A 16,418-nucleotide genomic window follows, 5' to 3' on the forward strand; every position below is an offset into this window, starting at 1 on the left:
AGAAAAACAGGATTGACCAAAATACGAATATTGGGGAAGTACTATTAAAGGTTTATTTTGTTTTTGTTTTTAGCAAGGATAGCTTAGGAACCCTGAATTACCTTCTCACTTTAGTGTATGGTGTAGACTGTATGAATCCATTTAAAAATCAACTAAGTTGTACCACGTTTTTCGGAAAATTATATATAATATAATATATATATATTTTATATTTATTTAGAAGCTTTGAAATAGTACAGTAAACACTTTGCAACACGGTGTATAAACTACAGAATGTCTTTGATAATTTTGTGGGTCTTCAGATTAACAACATTTTTATGACCCACAGGTGAAAAGAACATGATCACAATCTCTCTTGTAAAGTTGGAATAGTTTGGGGAACACTTGATCACACAAAAATAATATAAAACAGTCAAGTTTAAAACAGTGATATTGCATTTATAATGCACATTTCTTTTATCTGTACGATTGGCTTCTTGTGGTGAATATAAACATCTAAAGGGCTCAGTGACATTTTGGAGAGAGAAAGATATATAGTGCTGTAAACAGGCACACACTGATCAGAGAGGCAAGATCAGTTGCCTCTGAAGTTTCTACAGTTCTACACATTTCAACTCATTTCTCAGGCCTGCTGAGAGCAATTAGGTCCTATTGTTGGCCATGATGTCTCCAACAGCACACAAATCCTTCAGTTACACAGAACTGGATGGCCAAGATAATGAAGTTGAAAGTTGATGCTTTTTGTTGGTCGACTTTTGTGCAAATCATGCTGCTTCAGGTAAGTCCTGTAGAAGTGACTAGCATATCCTTTTCCGTGCTGCAGGAAAGAAAGAAAGACACTTCTGAGAGAAAAAAAAAAAAATCAGTCTCCAACAGTTCTTAGGTTTAGCATTTCTTAGAGCGTAGAGAAACAAGCAAAACTTGTCACAGGCTGTCGCTTAAAATTCCCATTGTAGCAAACAGTTTAATGTTGATTCACTTTTCAGAGAAGAGTCTTTTTGAGGCTTGATAGCCTGAAAACCAAACTTCACATGCTGGTTTATTATTCTGTCTAACATGTCATGGCAAGTATTCCAATGTGCCTATACAGAATCAGTATAAGAACAAGGCAAATAGTCAGACTTGCAGGTTCAATATTACTGGAACTTCCAAGCCTATTTTTTCCTAGTTCAGCTTGTTATTTGCAGCAAGATCTAGAATCCCCCAAAGATTCAGAAGCCGGTTTTCCTTCTCTTTCAAAGTGAACCATTATCCTCATCACCAAATGACCCTTTAGTCTGGTTTGACAGAGACAAAAAAATGGTGCATTAGTGCTACAATTCAAATTTTAGCATTTACTGTCAGGCTGGAAATTAACTCGTGTTACACAGATGAAGAAGGTCAATGCATTAGCAAACCCATATCCTAATCCACCAGCTGTGGTAGCTATATTACCTCAAGACACTGGCTATTTTAGCTGTAATTGGGAGCAAAGGTAACAAATGATTTGTACTAGCATTCAGGAAGACCCTGGGTTAAATTCTGATCTCAGTCACACATGAAAGTTGAGACAAGGAACTAACTCACTTGCTGAAGTATTATTATTATCATGGTCATCATTATCATTGTTGTTTAGTAAAGCTTTTTAATGATAAAATCAGGTTTTACCTTAGCTCCAAATCAACTAAATCCCTACCTGAAATTCAGTATATTTCTGTGCATGAAGAGTTACAACTAAAACAAAAAGGAATCTTAACTTTAGAATGAATCTTTGAATCAAGCCATCCATAGATACATGTTGATGCTTGCATGCTGACACACAAACACATCCAGTCTCCGTTCCATTTAACATAAATGTATATATTAGCCAGTCTTATTTGCTATATGTATTCACTGGTAAACATATTAAATGTATTTACGGTATCACAGGGAAGTTAGATTACTTACAGGAAAATGTTAACGGGAGTGTTGTATGTTCGTCTGATCTAGCCTGCCTATGCCGTAGGATACCCGCAGGAAAATGTGAAACACGTTTATGTATAAGCTATCTGTGCAACATACGGACAATTGCCAGACGTGTTATTAACATTAAAACTAAAACATCTAGTATATTATGTTTCGGATATTTCAATTCTGTAGCAAATTAGGAGCAGAATTAGAAAGGATTTTTGGAAGCTTCCGCAAGATATTTTTTTAACATTGTAGTTAAGATTAGTGAGATCAGGATCTTGACGATGTTTTGATGCAGTATATGATGAGACCAATCAAGTTTCTAGGTATCTTTTAAGATATCTTTTTAAATATTGCAAGAAACAATCATTCCAATAATAGTAATAACAAGACTTATATTTGATCTTCAAAACTTTTTTCCAACAGTTCACTAATAATTTCAATTCTCTTGTAAAGATGTAAGTACAGTAGTCTAGATTGCTGTCTGCCATTGAGGAACTCATGCTGCAGTACAGACATAGCAGGACTTTCATGGGAGAAAACGATACAGATATGCAGCTGGGGCAACTGCTGCTTTCGTGCAGCACTACGGTCCTTCTGCTCCTGTCTGACACAGCGCATTGATGGTGTTGATGTGGCACTTGAGGTGCACAGCAAAATCTGTTTATGATATTTGCTCAGATAATACAGAGATTGAGTTACTGGCTGCGTCTAGTCTCTCGCCACATAAATTAGTGCATTTTTTAATTTTTAAACTTCAGTTCATATGCTTATATTACAAAACAATCGGGCCATTTAATAGCAATAACTAAATGTTACACATCAGGGTGCAGAACACCTGCAACGCTCCCCACCTACAACAATCCTTGTCCCAAACCCTGAAGTATCCTCTGCCAACACATAAAATGCATTGGATTTCAAAGGCAACTTTTGTCCTCCATGACGGGTTTTCTCTGTATTTGCACAGAAATCTATGTGCAAGCAAATCTCTCCATGTCTATACCTGTTTCCGTCTTTTTACAGATGGGGAATATAAATCAGAGAGGTTAAATGGAAAGGAGGATGGACTTAGCTTAAGACAGAGGGCAATGAAAGTTCTGACATCTGTTTCTGGCTCTGTGTGTGTGCATGCATGTGTGTTCATAAATAAACTTTAATAAGAAACACTAAGCCTCTCTGTATCACAATTTCTCCATCTGTAAAATGGGAATAATATTGCTTACCTATCTCCTAGAGGTGCAGGAAGGTTTAAATCACTATTCTTTATAATCCACTTTGAGATCCAGAGATGGCAAGTGCTATAGAAATGGAAGTATCAGAGTCAGTGTAAGAGCTGGAACAAGAACACCATAATTTCTGGTGCCTAATATCTCCTCTGAGATCACAGCTCTCTCCTTCATCCCTATTTTATCTCCTGTTTCAAACTGTCAAACTAGTGCATAGGGAAGCTTCAAGTCTATGTGAGTACAGGTATTAGTTAGAAAGAGGGATTTAATAATAAGCAGTTTCATAATTCTGTTAATGTAATTCTACTATTTGTACATAAATTCTAATAGTGTTTGAGGCGAACAAGATGATTAAATAATCACAAGTATTCCAATTAAAATTCTTAGGGTACACGATTTGTGCTGTACTGACTATTGATCCTTCCCCAAAGACCATAACAAAGATTTTGAGTGTTACAGTAAGAGTGCTCAATGCATAAAATTTATATGGAATTGCAATAAAAACTGGAAATAAAAAACAGCAAGAGTTTATTAAGATTCATTTGTTCCTCAGTACACATTAGTAAGCCTCCCGTTCACAGTGAGCTAGTTCTGTGTAGACTGACGAGAGAAGACATGTAAAGACATCAGTGGTAGATGAACAGAAAAAGAAATGAAAAACACTAACAGAGGAAACAGAAAGGAGAAAATAAAGTATGCAATGATTATTTCTAGCTTATGAATCAGAAATGAACAGAAAATACTGTATAGTCTCTTTAATAAAGCTTCCTTTCACCCTGTTGTGAATCATCCTATTGCATCCAAACTTGATGTCAGACTACTACTTTGCAACCATGAATAGTCATATACATTTCCTCTTTTGGCAAACCCTAGAAGGGTTTGCCTGTACTTGGAAGACCTTCAAACTCTCTGAATAAAATTTTTCCCCTGCTTAGTATTGCTAGCTAATCTAACTAGGATGGAGAGAAGGCCCACTGCATCCCTCCACAGCTGGCAACCAAAGCAGCAAAAGAAGACACATCCTATACCTTTTGTAACTGTTGTCACTTGCACTCTATACTATAGTTCAGAGCTCCATCAACTCCCACAGCATTACATCTGCTATAACAGAATGACTGCTGGGTTCCCCCAAGTGCCAACAGTCTAAAGATCCAAATGAACCCCTAGATAATAAAACCTCCAAAGAATATGAAACGCCAGGCATGCTGCTGCTGTTACAGAAATATTGCTGTTTCCCCTTCACTTAGGAGAAAGACACTTGAACCTAAAAAACTCTCTTTTAAATCAAAGCAAGCTATGCAACAGGAGAACAGGGGGAAAAGCCAGTACGTAAACTGCCATCTTGCTATTTCAGATCCAAATTCTGTAAGTAAGCACAATATCCAAGTAATATTTGTCTTCATATGGGCTTTCAGATATGGGCTTCTATGCAAGCACTCAATGCACTACGTTTTTTCTCGTGGGTACCCTGTAAAAAAAAGTGTGCCTCACCATGCCACGTTTATGCAGATCAGGCGGTCCCCACACAACACTGCAACTGATACAGAGATTACGGGAGGCTGTAACCTCCTGCTTTCCACTCAGAAATAGCCCAGCTATTCAGGCTTTACAGTGAATGCCTTTCACTTGTAGTGAACAATAATTCAAAAAGGAGTTAATTACCTCATATACATTATGGCAATGTTGGTTTTAAATTTGCATTATTAATTTTAACTCTCTTTATATTTTTGTGGTTTGCTTTACAGTCTATACGTTAACTGTAGCACATGAAATATTGCCCTTCACCAAGTCCCATTAGCCTTGACAGAGCCAAGAATGGATAATTCTAGTGACAACCAACAGACTGCAAATTCAGCATTCTTGTTTTATCTCAGCCCAATTGAACAGAGACCAGGATTTAAGTAGTGGTAGCAGGTATTCTATATGAAATAACCTGGCTGTTTCAGTTAACCTGGAGCTCTAGTTCAGTTATCAGCAACTATATTTTTGGAAAAAGGTCAACAAGTGAATGGGAATGCAGAGTAAACTACCATAGCTCCCTCACCCTTTGTAGTGGTGTATCCAGGTAAAGGGTGAGACACACGGCTGGGGCTGGGGCTGGGGGATGTAGGATGGGGATTACTCTGCTGCCACCCATGTTCTGTGGATAAAAAAGTATTCCAGTCATTGCAGGTGTCAATTCAGTATCTTTTGCAATCCATAAAGTCTTTTTTTTTAATGAGTTATTACTTAAAGATTTTTTTAAAACATTGCTAATAATATTTTGTGAAAACTCCACTAATGGCATTATAAAAAGAGATTGTCTTATCCAGTCTGATAAACTTTGGTACACAGATATGAAAAGAATATTTTTCTCATACATCTTTTCCTCATGAATTAGTTTAAGGGGAACTTTTTTTTTCTTTTCTTTCAAGGCTTTATTTAAGAGATTTTGTGCTTCAAATCTATGTACTCTGTAGAGCACACTTGGACAACATAGCTTGCGTTCCAGATGCCCCTGTTACATTTTACACAATTAATGTGGCTGTAACTCTGTATTATACCAAATGGGTGAAAAAAGGAAGATGGAACATACTTACTTTTGTACTTTAAAAAATAAAAAAAAGGCCAACTCTCCCCTAATGTCAGTGAATCGGTGGGCTCTGGTGGCCGCTGTTCATGTGCTTATGTATCTGTCTGATGACTCCTGAAGGCCACCAAGGGAGTTAGGTAAGACTGAGGCCACATTCTGTCTGGCCATTTCTGCCATCTGACAAGATAGGAAAGGCAGGAGAAGCTCCCACATGTGAACGTGTAAGTTGCACCACGGCAGAATTTGTCCCTAATAAAGACATGGAATTTGGTATGACTGAAATGTTCTTTCTGGCATCTGCAAAACCCAAAATATAAATATTGTTTCTAAAATAAACAAACAGCATTTGGACTGATGGGTACAATTAGCCAGATTTCATGTGAAACAAAAGAAAAAATAGTGAGCATTAGGTCTTCAGGCTGTGAATAAATAAAGTAGGCCAAAATGCAAAAGTCTGTAATTGTTGCACTGAATCTTTTCTGGGAACAGACTTACTTTTCGCTAAATAAATAAACCTCACAGACCATTAAAATCTTTCCTTCCTTTGAGAATACATCTTTACTTCTCGAACAAAGATGATTATGCCAAAAAGCTCTCTTTTGTATAAAGTAAACAATGTAACCACATTTATTGTCCGTTCCTTTTGTCTTGCATTAAGTGCATACATTTCCATGTCTATATTCATTTAAATGAGTTCAAGAAACAGCAATTCCCAGCCAAGGCAAAATTTGACAGTGGTGGACACTGCACTGACCATAATCCAGTGAACATGACAAATAGTGTTACCTGCTCCATGAAAAGAGGGAAAGAGGTTTGTCCTTTGCACTTAAATGCAAAACTGCCACTTTTCAAATTTGAACGTAGTGTTGAATTCTGTATCCACGACTTAAACAGATTATCACTCTCTTGAAAAAAGTTTACTGACCAAATTTCTGCCTGACACATGTTGCCACTTCTGTTAGCTTCATTTCAAAATCGGAAAATACACACTTAAAAGATATTTTTGATGTTTGGAACATGTCTTGGTAAATATTTTCGTAGGGCAAGTGGGATACCTGATACAAATGTTGACACATCGTGACAGTCACTGAAACAATGTTTCTCTAGTGCTAGTGAGTGCTCCAAGATTTATATTCTACCTGGACTTAGCTGATCCTCTGAAAAAAAAAAAAGCATTTCAGTTCTTAAGAATAAGTATCCAAGTCCCAGTTCATGTAAGCACCAGATAAAATTTCTCTCTGTTTAGGACTATCCTCAAGCATAGGCTTAAGTTTAAGCACTGACCTTAATCAACATGTGCTTTACATCAAACATATGATTGAGAAGGATTTTCTTTTGAATCAAGTCCTGGATTTTGTCATCAATGTTCTGTGGTACATAAGATACTTTTATGTGCATTTGATTTTCTGTTCTAAATGCTGACGATTTTTTTTTTCTCACTGCCAGCAACAACCCAGTGGCATAGTACATGTCAGATTTGATTTATCTCTGGTTGCCATTATTTACTACAGAAACAATGCTTTTTAGTAGCTACAATTCAGCACAGAAAGTGCTAAGCTATATTCTATAATGTACCATAAAAATACCAAAGACAGTTTTCCCACAAGATACAGTGAGCAGAAGAAAGCATTTTTGTCTTTCTGTACTATTATAACCATATTATCTACCTGAAAACACTAAAGATAATACATGAAATTACCATTATATTCAGAGAATTACGGAACATTTAATTTTGCAAGAGTTCTTATAATTATGTACTGTATTAAGACCAGTTAAAAAACTCCTAAATTATTCCTGATGTATGTCAAACTTAGCACAGAGCATATTCCCTAAGAATATTTCCAAATTCTCCATCAACAACTTATTCTAATTGCATACATGTTCTAGTAGCAAATTCACATTATTCACAATTCACTGTAAACTAATAATTTTGGTACTATCCTTAGTAATACCAGTATTTGATTCCTTTCTTCTTTTATAAAAATTGCTTATGTATTTGTACACAACAATCATTTCTTCTCGATCTTCTTTTCTTCTTCCTCCATGCATTTTGGTTTGGTTTTTTTGTTTTGTTTTGGTTTTTTTTCCAAAATTCACCATTTGATTGCACTCTTCTGAAATCTACAATGTACATCTCTTTAAGCTGACAAGCCTGAAAATGAACATGTCAGTTTGAGAGTTAACCAGTGCAGGATACACTAAAGACTGGCTACAACGTGACTTAAAATTTTCAGTGCCCTGGGGAGAAAAAGAGTGATATGAACCATTCCTCCTAAATTGCTCTTAAGTGCCTAAGTTCCTTATAGATTCAAGGGAGAAGCAGACATGTATAAGTCACTGTTTGGTAGCCTTCAGAGGTGCCTAAATTGATCATGCTGGATTTGGCCTGAAATACTGTAAATTTACTTGTTCTTACATGAGGTACCATCCATTCCAGTATTACACCAGCATCACACTTTGTATTCCTATCCAATTTATCTTTGCCACGATGTTTTTTCCACCACCCCTCTCTCCTAGCAGGGATTAGGTGGCATTAGGACCTGGCAGGTATGTCCCCTCTCTTTTTGTGAACGTTTTATCTTCCATTTCTAAAGCATAGTACTTAACATTGGTTTTCATGAGCAGCATACACTCAGAAGTCCTTCCCACTTTACCAAGATAACATACTTAAGTGTATCATATAAACTTCTCACAATCCTTTCAAAACTTCTCTTATTCAAAAAGACATATTGGCTCGGTTCCTATCCATGAATGAAATTTGCCCATGACCATTCTCTGTCACTTAAGACTACCAGAATGGAATGCTTTATAGCCACATTATTGAAATTTCTCAGCCATATCAAGCAATATGTGGGGGCCATATAGTGTGATCATACTCATTCTGCTTTCAGGAATGGTCCCTGGCCCATGTTCTGACACCCGCACCATGTCCAGGACTTGTTAGGGAAGAAAGCTAGTTGACACAGGCTAAAGGCATGCCAGAGAGTGTAGAGTACAGACCATAACATTCCAGTGCCGGGAAGGATCCTGTTTAGTTAATTTGAAGCAGTGTAGCCATATTGGACATAAAGAATTGATAGGAACTGTGTCATCTGAATTCCAATTGAGAATAGATGGATGTCAAATTAAAGCACCAATAGGCAACTAAAAAAGTCACAAAGTGACAGAATTTTACTCTGACGTAAGATCAATCCACAATATCAGCATCTATCAAATTCCTTATGAATAAAGAAAGGTTGCATTCAAGCAGTTTCATAATGAATCCTTTTCCAGTGCTGAATGCAGCCATGATGCTGGAGGTGAAAAGATAAGGTCAGAGGACTCAGGTCACTTGCTAAAACAGGAGTCTGTCATCCCCGTAACTTCTTTGGTGAATCTACTCTGCATCCATTTTTTTTTTCTTTCTAATCCACATTACTCCTGATAACCTGTGAAAATGTCGTGTAAAATAACATGATTTACACATATGAAACAGATTCATGTGTACGCAAGAAATGCAGATTTACTCTTGCAACTCATACAGGCACGTAATTTTCAGCCAGAATTTAGGAAGCGAGTTCTGAAGATTTGCTTCCCCATGTTCACAATATTTTCTTCAACCAATAAAGACCATTATCCTATCAAAGAAGGAAATTAAATTACCTTAGGAGAGCTGGGATTTTCAGTGAATCCACATTGATTACTCTCATCGTAGTTAGTTCTTCCAACAATTTATTAGGTACTGAAGTTAAAAATTATATTCTGATTGTCTGTATCTCCTACTTCTTGTCTTACAAGAAGGTACCAAATACATCATTTCTCACTCTTCTGACTTCACCATACTATGTTTCTGAAACAAATTAAATATATTGACAGCTACTTCCCAGCAGCAGTCATCCTACTGCTAGCATGAAACTGTGGGTTCTCGCTGGCTAGTGTACAAATAGAGTTGTTTACTGGCTTGCCAGATAAATAGGAACACCGAACCCTATAGTGTGCTTGTCCAAACACAATAAATAGATGCAGTTCCTTCTCTTACTGGCTATTTGTTGCATTCTTTAAATGGCTTTCCCTATTTTTCCTCCTTTCATCAAGAAACAAACAAAAAAAAGGGAAGGGAAGCCCTCAAAAATTAAAGCAGTGGAAATGACAGCGGAAAATCAGAGTTATTGTGTGCAGCAAAAGAGCCAGAAACAAGAATAATTTCCTCTGCTGTGCAGGCCACGGAGTTCCGCAGATAGAGGCAAGCAGAGAGGAAAAGACTTTGCTGCGCCTAAACCCAAGATTAGGCTCACATTCAGTTCTCCAGCTCCTGACTGTCACAATAAGGAGGTTTGTACATGTCAGAATAGCATTTATTCATAATGAATAGAATTTGCCTATCAAAAATAAATAACTTTAGTGCCTTTGAAAATTTTAACTGCAAACATCTCATTGCTTTCCAAAGAGACTCATGTCCATAAGTGGCTAAATTACTTTTGTCATAGGATTTAAATTTATAGGACAAGAGGCATTTTGGAATTTTAAACCAGCATGACACAGTAATCTCAAAAATTACTCCTAAAGTTTCAAGCAATCTTTCTGCTGGTTTTTTTCATATCCCACTGGTAGGAATCAAGAAAATGGTATTTCGTTATTTTAAAAAAAAAATCTCCACAGATGGTATATTCACAGCAGACATAAGCACTCTCAAAATTGAAAAATGAATAAATATAGCACCAGTCTGAGATAGTTAGATACACAAGATTTGTATGTGTTCCAGTCAGAACTGGCAAATACAGACTTTTACAGCTATTACAGGAAAAGAAATAGTTGAAATGATATATTTTTAAGACAAACTAAAAATATATTTTTTTTTAAATAAAAGTTACTCAAGTTTGTCTAACTTTTTCCCGCACTCTAGTTGCAAAGAGCTGTAGAGTTGTCTAAGATAAAAGATGCTATGCAAGCCTAATGACAGGTACATTTTTTTATCAGTATTTTGTGTACAGCACAGGGTACTGTTAATTCTGTCCAAGATCTCAATTCTATAAAGAGATTCAAGCAAATAGTATTTGCAAATAGAACAGCTAATACCTGTGCTTTAAAATTAAAAGAAGAATGCTTATTTCTTTTTCTTATAGTCATTATTTTCATAAAAATTGATAAAACTAATGTAATTTATAGGTTTTATTGGGCTATGACCAAGTTGGTTTTGCATATTTATATATTCCTTTCTGATTTTGCTTTCTGAATTATCCGTTTCCTTTCTATTATTGCAGTAATACTGTGTAAGTGTTCTTCCCTTTGAGCGAGAGCTGCAAGAGGAATACGTTCAGATGAAGAATGCAAACCCGTCATGAATGTGAGATAAAAATACCTTTCAGAAGTTATGCAATGATCACTGAACAGTGAATCATCATAAGTGGTTTATTCAAGATCATCAAGCACCTACAATAATGAGTCAAAATGCATCACAGTCTTGCTCTCCCCTTATATTTTAATTAGTATTACCTGTTTAAGTTTTATTTCAGGTTTGGGTTTTTTTTTGTAAGCTTTATTTATCTAATAGAGATGATGTATCTGAAGTGGCAAACTTGAGCTATAAGTGAATAAATCTCTTAGCATTTCAGATACAGCAAAAATGGGAATGCTCTATTAGATTTTTTTAGAAAAGTATTCAGTTAGGTTTCTTAGCATTATTAGATGTTGGCTTTTCAACTCAGCCTCCATTGTTGCTGAGCAAATTTGCCTGTACAGAGTCATCCTCATTTGTGCCGATATGAGAGCTGTATCCTGTCCCAGAGATAAATTCCTGAATATGAGTGAAGAGTTCCACTGTCTGTGACAGGATATGCAGGATATTCAGCTATGCAGATCAGATTGAAAGTTGAAAGATACAATTTTAACATGCTTTTTGAGCACAAAACTGTACTATTCACAAAGAAACAACTCTTTTACTATGCACATATCATTTGTTTATTCATACTCATAAAAATTGCATTTCAATGCAACTTTTTTTTAATCCGGCATTACAATGCTTTCTTTCTTCTTACCCCCAAACCTATAATATGTACGTGCAACTTATTGGTGCTAATTTGTTTGCTTTTACTTCTGTGCATTTTTACTTCAAGTATGTGTGAAAATCACCAATTGAGTTAAAAATGATTAATGAAGGGATCAGACAGCTCAAAAGTTTACCTGATCTGTATTAGAACTCAAGTAGGCTAATTTTAAAAGCAAAAATGTAGAGAGGCCTCATTCTTTAAAATTAATCAAGTGTCTCATTCAAAATGGCTGTTATTTATGTGTATGCAAATGTAATACTATAACATCTATCACAGCTGTGATAAAACTACACAAATAATTCCCAGAAATGAGATGTAACTGAACAAAAAACAAAGAAAATTCTTCTTCCATTATATTAAATGTACAAAATTGTAATTTCCTTCTTTTTTTTTTTTTTTTTTTTGAAACTTTTCCAAAACAGTAAAGACTTCTTGGTCAAAACATCTTTTCATATATTGATGTTAAACATCAGCAGAAAATGTTCTGTTACATATCCTGCCATACAGAAATAGGCCTCTCTGATGCTAACTAGATCAAAATACCCCAAAAATATTTACATGTACTTTTTTTATTCCTTTGAAAAATAATCAAAGGATTGTGAGACACTTCTTGTCCTGGTATAAAGACATGAACATTTTTCTCCTCTAGGTCATTTGTTCTAATCTAATTCAGGGAGATGGATAATGATTGTAAGTTAAACCGTTCTTTGCGCTACCTCCGTGGTAGATGATTTGAAATAAATTGATGGTCCAATTCCTAAACATTCAGCTGTGCAAAGACTTTTGAAAGCTTTTTAATTTTATTTGTAAACCAGCTTGACTTGGATAGGTCAAGTTGAGCAGGTGACAAATATTTTGTAGAATGGGAACTGTGGATTACATCTACACTTTCCCATAAACACAGGGACTTGTGCTCAGACCCTAGCCCAGTCTCCCTGATTGTGTACAGACCTTCGTTGTACCTCTACTGCAGAGTGAGTCAGTGGCTATCCAGGCTAAGAAACAGAGGCACAGATTGAGGGCAAGCTTACCTTTGAATTTTTTGGAATATACAAGCAAGTCTTATGCAAATCATTTGACTCTGAAAGCCTAAACTGATGTGCATCTATCAAAGCTGGTGTTGATGTTTAGTAACAATGCCAGACAAATCAAAACAGTTAGCCAAAGAAAGAGAGGGATTTTTTTCCCTTCCAATGCACCTTGCTTAGGCGGCCAGCTCTTTGGGGAAGAGACCAGCTTTTTTATTCTGTCTCTATGTATATGTCATACCTAACATGGTAAAATCCTGATTCATACATAAAATATATTGATGGTGTTGGCAATAATTACCATGATAATGATATAGTTTCATCAGTGAAGATGAAGGTGCTTGCGTGTACATAGAAAATATTGCAGAGCTAGTTAGGGGGCTACTTTAGAACACAATTATTATTCCGGAATGTCTCCCTGTATACACACTGTTATTCTGTGTAGTAAATTGTGCCTTTGTGTAGTTTATTTTAACTTGCTTCCAAAGTAGATTAAGCTATGCCGAAGTAATTTTTTTACAGCAAAATAAGCATTTCTACAGAGAAAGTTAAGGTATTATGTCAATATTGGACTGTTTTGATACATATTTAAAAATCCTATCCTCTTAATAGGAAGAAAAAAATATTCTATCACTAATGTCACTATGTAACTTTAGGAAAGCTCTAAAGCATTATAAAATAAATGCACATCTAGAATGATCCACAATTACAGGAAAAAAAAAATTAAAGCTACTTCTTATCATCAGTTACAGACCAAAACACTACTGAGATGGATGTAATGGTGCTATTCCTACTGTTACCATCTCAGGACCTAGCCCAAAGTATTAGAAATAGATCAGAATCAGACTCATCAGGTATTCACTGTGAAGATAGTCTCTGTTAGATATCCTACAGAATCTGGTACAACAGAGTTTGAATCTTGGATTAGGGGTTTTGGTCACTACAGTAAAAATACTTATAAAAATAATGGCTAATATAACCACCATTGAATGAAAAATTAGATAGAAATGGTTAGAATATTTTTTTTAAATATAGGAGTTGTTCAAAAGCTACATTTTATTTTCCTCACCAACGTTATTTCACTTGTTTTATTTTCTCCAGTCAAATTCAGAATGTCTTTCATGTTCTATGAACATTCAAGTCATTATGAAAATTTCTTAACTGTTTGCAGAAAGGCAGCATTCAAATCACACAGATGAATAAGAAGAAATAAGTGTAAGTTACGCAGTAAGAATATGCAAGTTAGAAGAATCCTGGAGTCAGTCTATGAGAAAACTTTTTCAAAACCCCTACAATTTATAGATCCCATCACAATTTTATAACTTGTATTCATAATAAAAAACCATATGTAAAAAATATATTCTTCAAAAGATATTATTTGAGTACAAAGAAATCTACTTTTGGTGTATTCTGCTCTGAATAATATACAGAATATGTATGTTTATGTGGAAATTAGTGGACGAATAAGTCCAATGGCTTAGACCAGTAAGGTGAAAATTTGATAATGGGACATAAAGAAACCCGTTCAGGTATGAGGATTTATATCTTTTTCTACATTATAATTTGTAATATACCTGCTGCTCTTTTCATTTATCCATGCAATGACCTAAACTTCAAAGAACAAAGAAGCAACCACCCAAATCCCCACTATTAAGCCTTTGGTTTCAATCACACCCCATAATCATAAGTTCAACAGATTGCTGTATTATTTGTGTCAAATGTGTATCATTTTGTCAAATGTGTATGATCTTATCAGTTCACGACCTGGTTGTCCTTCAGTTGTTTTGCTGCCTTGCTGCTCTCTTGTTACTGAGAATGGCAAAACGAAAGCACCCAGCTCTGTTTTCATGCAGTCTCCTGTTTACTTCATGTCCCTACCACAGCTCATATAAATTAATTAGTACTAAGCTTTTGGTATGACTTTGCCTAGAAATATTTTCAGTATTTTTGCCATTATGCTATGTATTTCGATGGAACTAATAGACTGGCTAGAGCAACATAGTGACATGTTTTGTAATACTTTTTTAGCGTCTTTTCAATTCAATTCCTTTTTACAACCTAGCATTTTATTTCCTTCTTGCTGGCTTTGTACATTGGGGGACACTTTTCAGGGAATTATTCCATGGTCTTTTTTCTCAAGAAGAGTTCAAATTTCTCATGATAATATACATCGCCTTCCTCATTTATCTTTTCTAAGGTTCTGCACTGAACGTACCCATTGGAACGCAGTGCAGGCATCACCAAGCAGACACAAACTGGAGCAGGTACACTCATATGGCACAGTGAAGGCTCCACGTAGAGCTACCAGTTTACACATTTGTAGCTGTTGCACAAGTGGCACAGCTTAAGCGAGTAAGTTTGCTCAGCTATTCCACTGTGCTGACACTGCTCTGCAGCTTTCAATTCCAGAGCGAGCTAGGTCAGAAGCAGGCTGGGTTTGCTGGATCATGCTTCGGTGCACGATGTGGGCATATGTAGGCTATTAGAGACTTGATTGACCTAAACCATTTTATGTCATCTGCAAATACAGCCCACTTTTTCTTGTTTCCATTTCTAGATAATTAATTTTTTAAACTCCATGGATCTCCGCATAGGCAATTGGAGAGCTCTGCTAAAATGTTCCATTTATCCTTATGGATTTTTTCTCTTAGGCACTGAAAGTCTGGTAGCGCTTTGCCCTGTGACAACACTTGCTTACTTTAGCAGCTTCTTCTACTACACAGAAGCTATGCTAAAGGGTTTTTTTGACAGTTCAGATACACTATATTGATTAATTCTCACCCGCTCTATCAAAATTCTAATAGATTGACAATCTTTCTGTGCAATTTTCCTCGGCAGATGCCAGCTACCTTGTTCCTAAAACCCCCGAGTTACCATTTTATGTCCTATGCTAAGGTTTCTCACTGGTCTCTAATTTACAAGATTTTCTAGTACCTTCTTTAATGATAAACACAACTTCTGACATTCTTTGCTTACTAGCTTTTGTTAGAAACTGAAAATTAAAGAAACACGTAATCCACTGACTTATTCCTATTTGTTTTAGTCAATTTTTCAACAACATCCTCTTCCATCACTCAGTCTTGCACGTTTATTTGAAACGATTACCTGGGATGGGTGGCTTCCTAAATATGCCCGTCTGTCTTTCTCCGTCCCTCCTCTGGTAAATACAAATGCAAAGAAACAGTTTAGAATCTCTGCAACGTCCTTGTCCTCACAAACTGGAGCTCAAGAGACCCACCAATTCTCTCCTAGCTTACTACGCTTGACATCTTAAAAATTGTCCATATTTATTTGCATGCCTTTGGCTATGTGCTCTAAGAAGTCCCTCTGATCTCCACTCCTAAAGTTTACCTGCTAGAACTTATGCTCTTTTCTTACCATTTTGCTTAAGAATCTCTCTTTTTTTAAGAGACCTTTTTAGTTCAAATAGTTCTTGCATTCTGCAATATACTTTTTCTTCTTTGCTACTGTTTTTTCATATGGCCATTTTCCTACATGCTGCAACTTTTTATACATATATTATATACATTTTTGCAGAATATGAGGGTTCTGTTTCATACGTTTTAATCACTTCTTTAAAAAAATCATTCTACCAACAAACTGATTTTGATGTGATCTTCTCTGTTAAGAAGTTGAA

The 16,418-nt window shown here is 35.8% G+C and overlaps 1 protein-coding gene across 5 annotated transcripts in view; it reads right to left on the reverse strand.

Moving 5' to 3' along the window:
- Window positions 1–200: 200 nt before the first annotated feature.
- PCDH10 (protocadherin 10) overlaps window positions 201–16,418 on the reverse strand; it is a 33,313-nt gene continuing 17,095 nt past the window's right edge. Inside the window, exons 5-7 of one of the 5 annotated variants that reach the window (XM_087737611.1) lie at window positions 5,200–5,295; window positions 3,153–3,227; window positions 201–817 (exon numbers count right to left, since the gene is read on the reverse strand). In XM_087737611.1, coding sequence (XP_087593737.1) covers window positions 3,193–3,227; window positions 5,200–5,295 — 131 coding nt within the window. In that variant the 3' untranslated portion in view covers window positions 201–817; window positions 3,153–3,192. Of the gene's footprint in view, window positions 818–846; window positions 1,278–3,152; window positions 3,228–5,199; window positions 5,296–16,418 lie in introns of those variants that run through there. The other 4 variants (XM_087737612.1, XM_087737613.1, XM_087737614.1 and 1 more) reach the window with 4 other exon arrangements.

This window comes from Nipponia nippon, unplaced genomic scaffold, assembly GCF_047370975.1.
Source record: "Nipponia nippon isolate SJK-2023a ecotype South Korea unplaced genomic scaffold, ASM4737097v1 scaffold_6, whole genome shotgun sequence".
Taxonomy (NCBI): Eukaryota; Metazoa; Chordata; class Aves; order Pelecaniformes; family Threskiornithidae; genus Nipponia; species Nipponia nippon.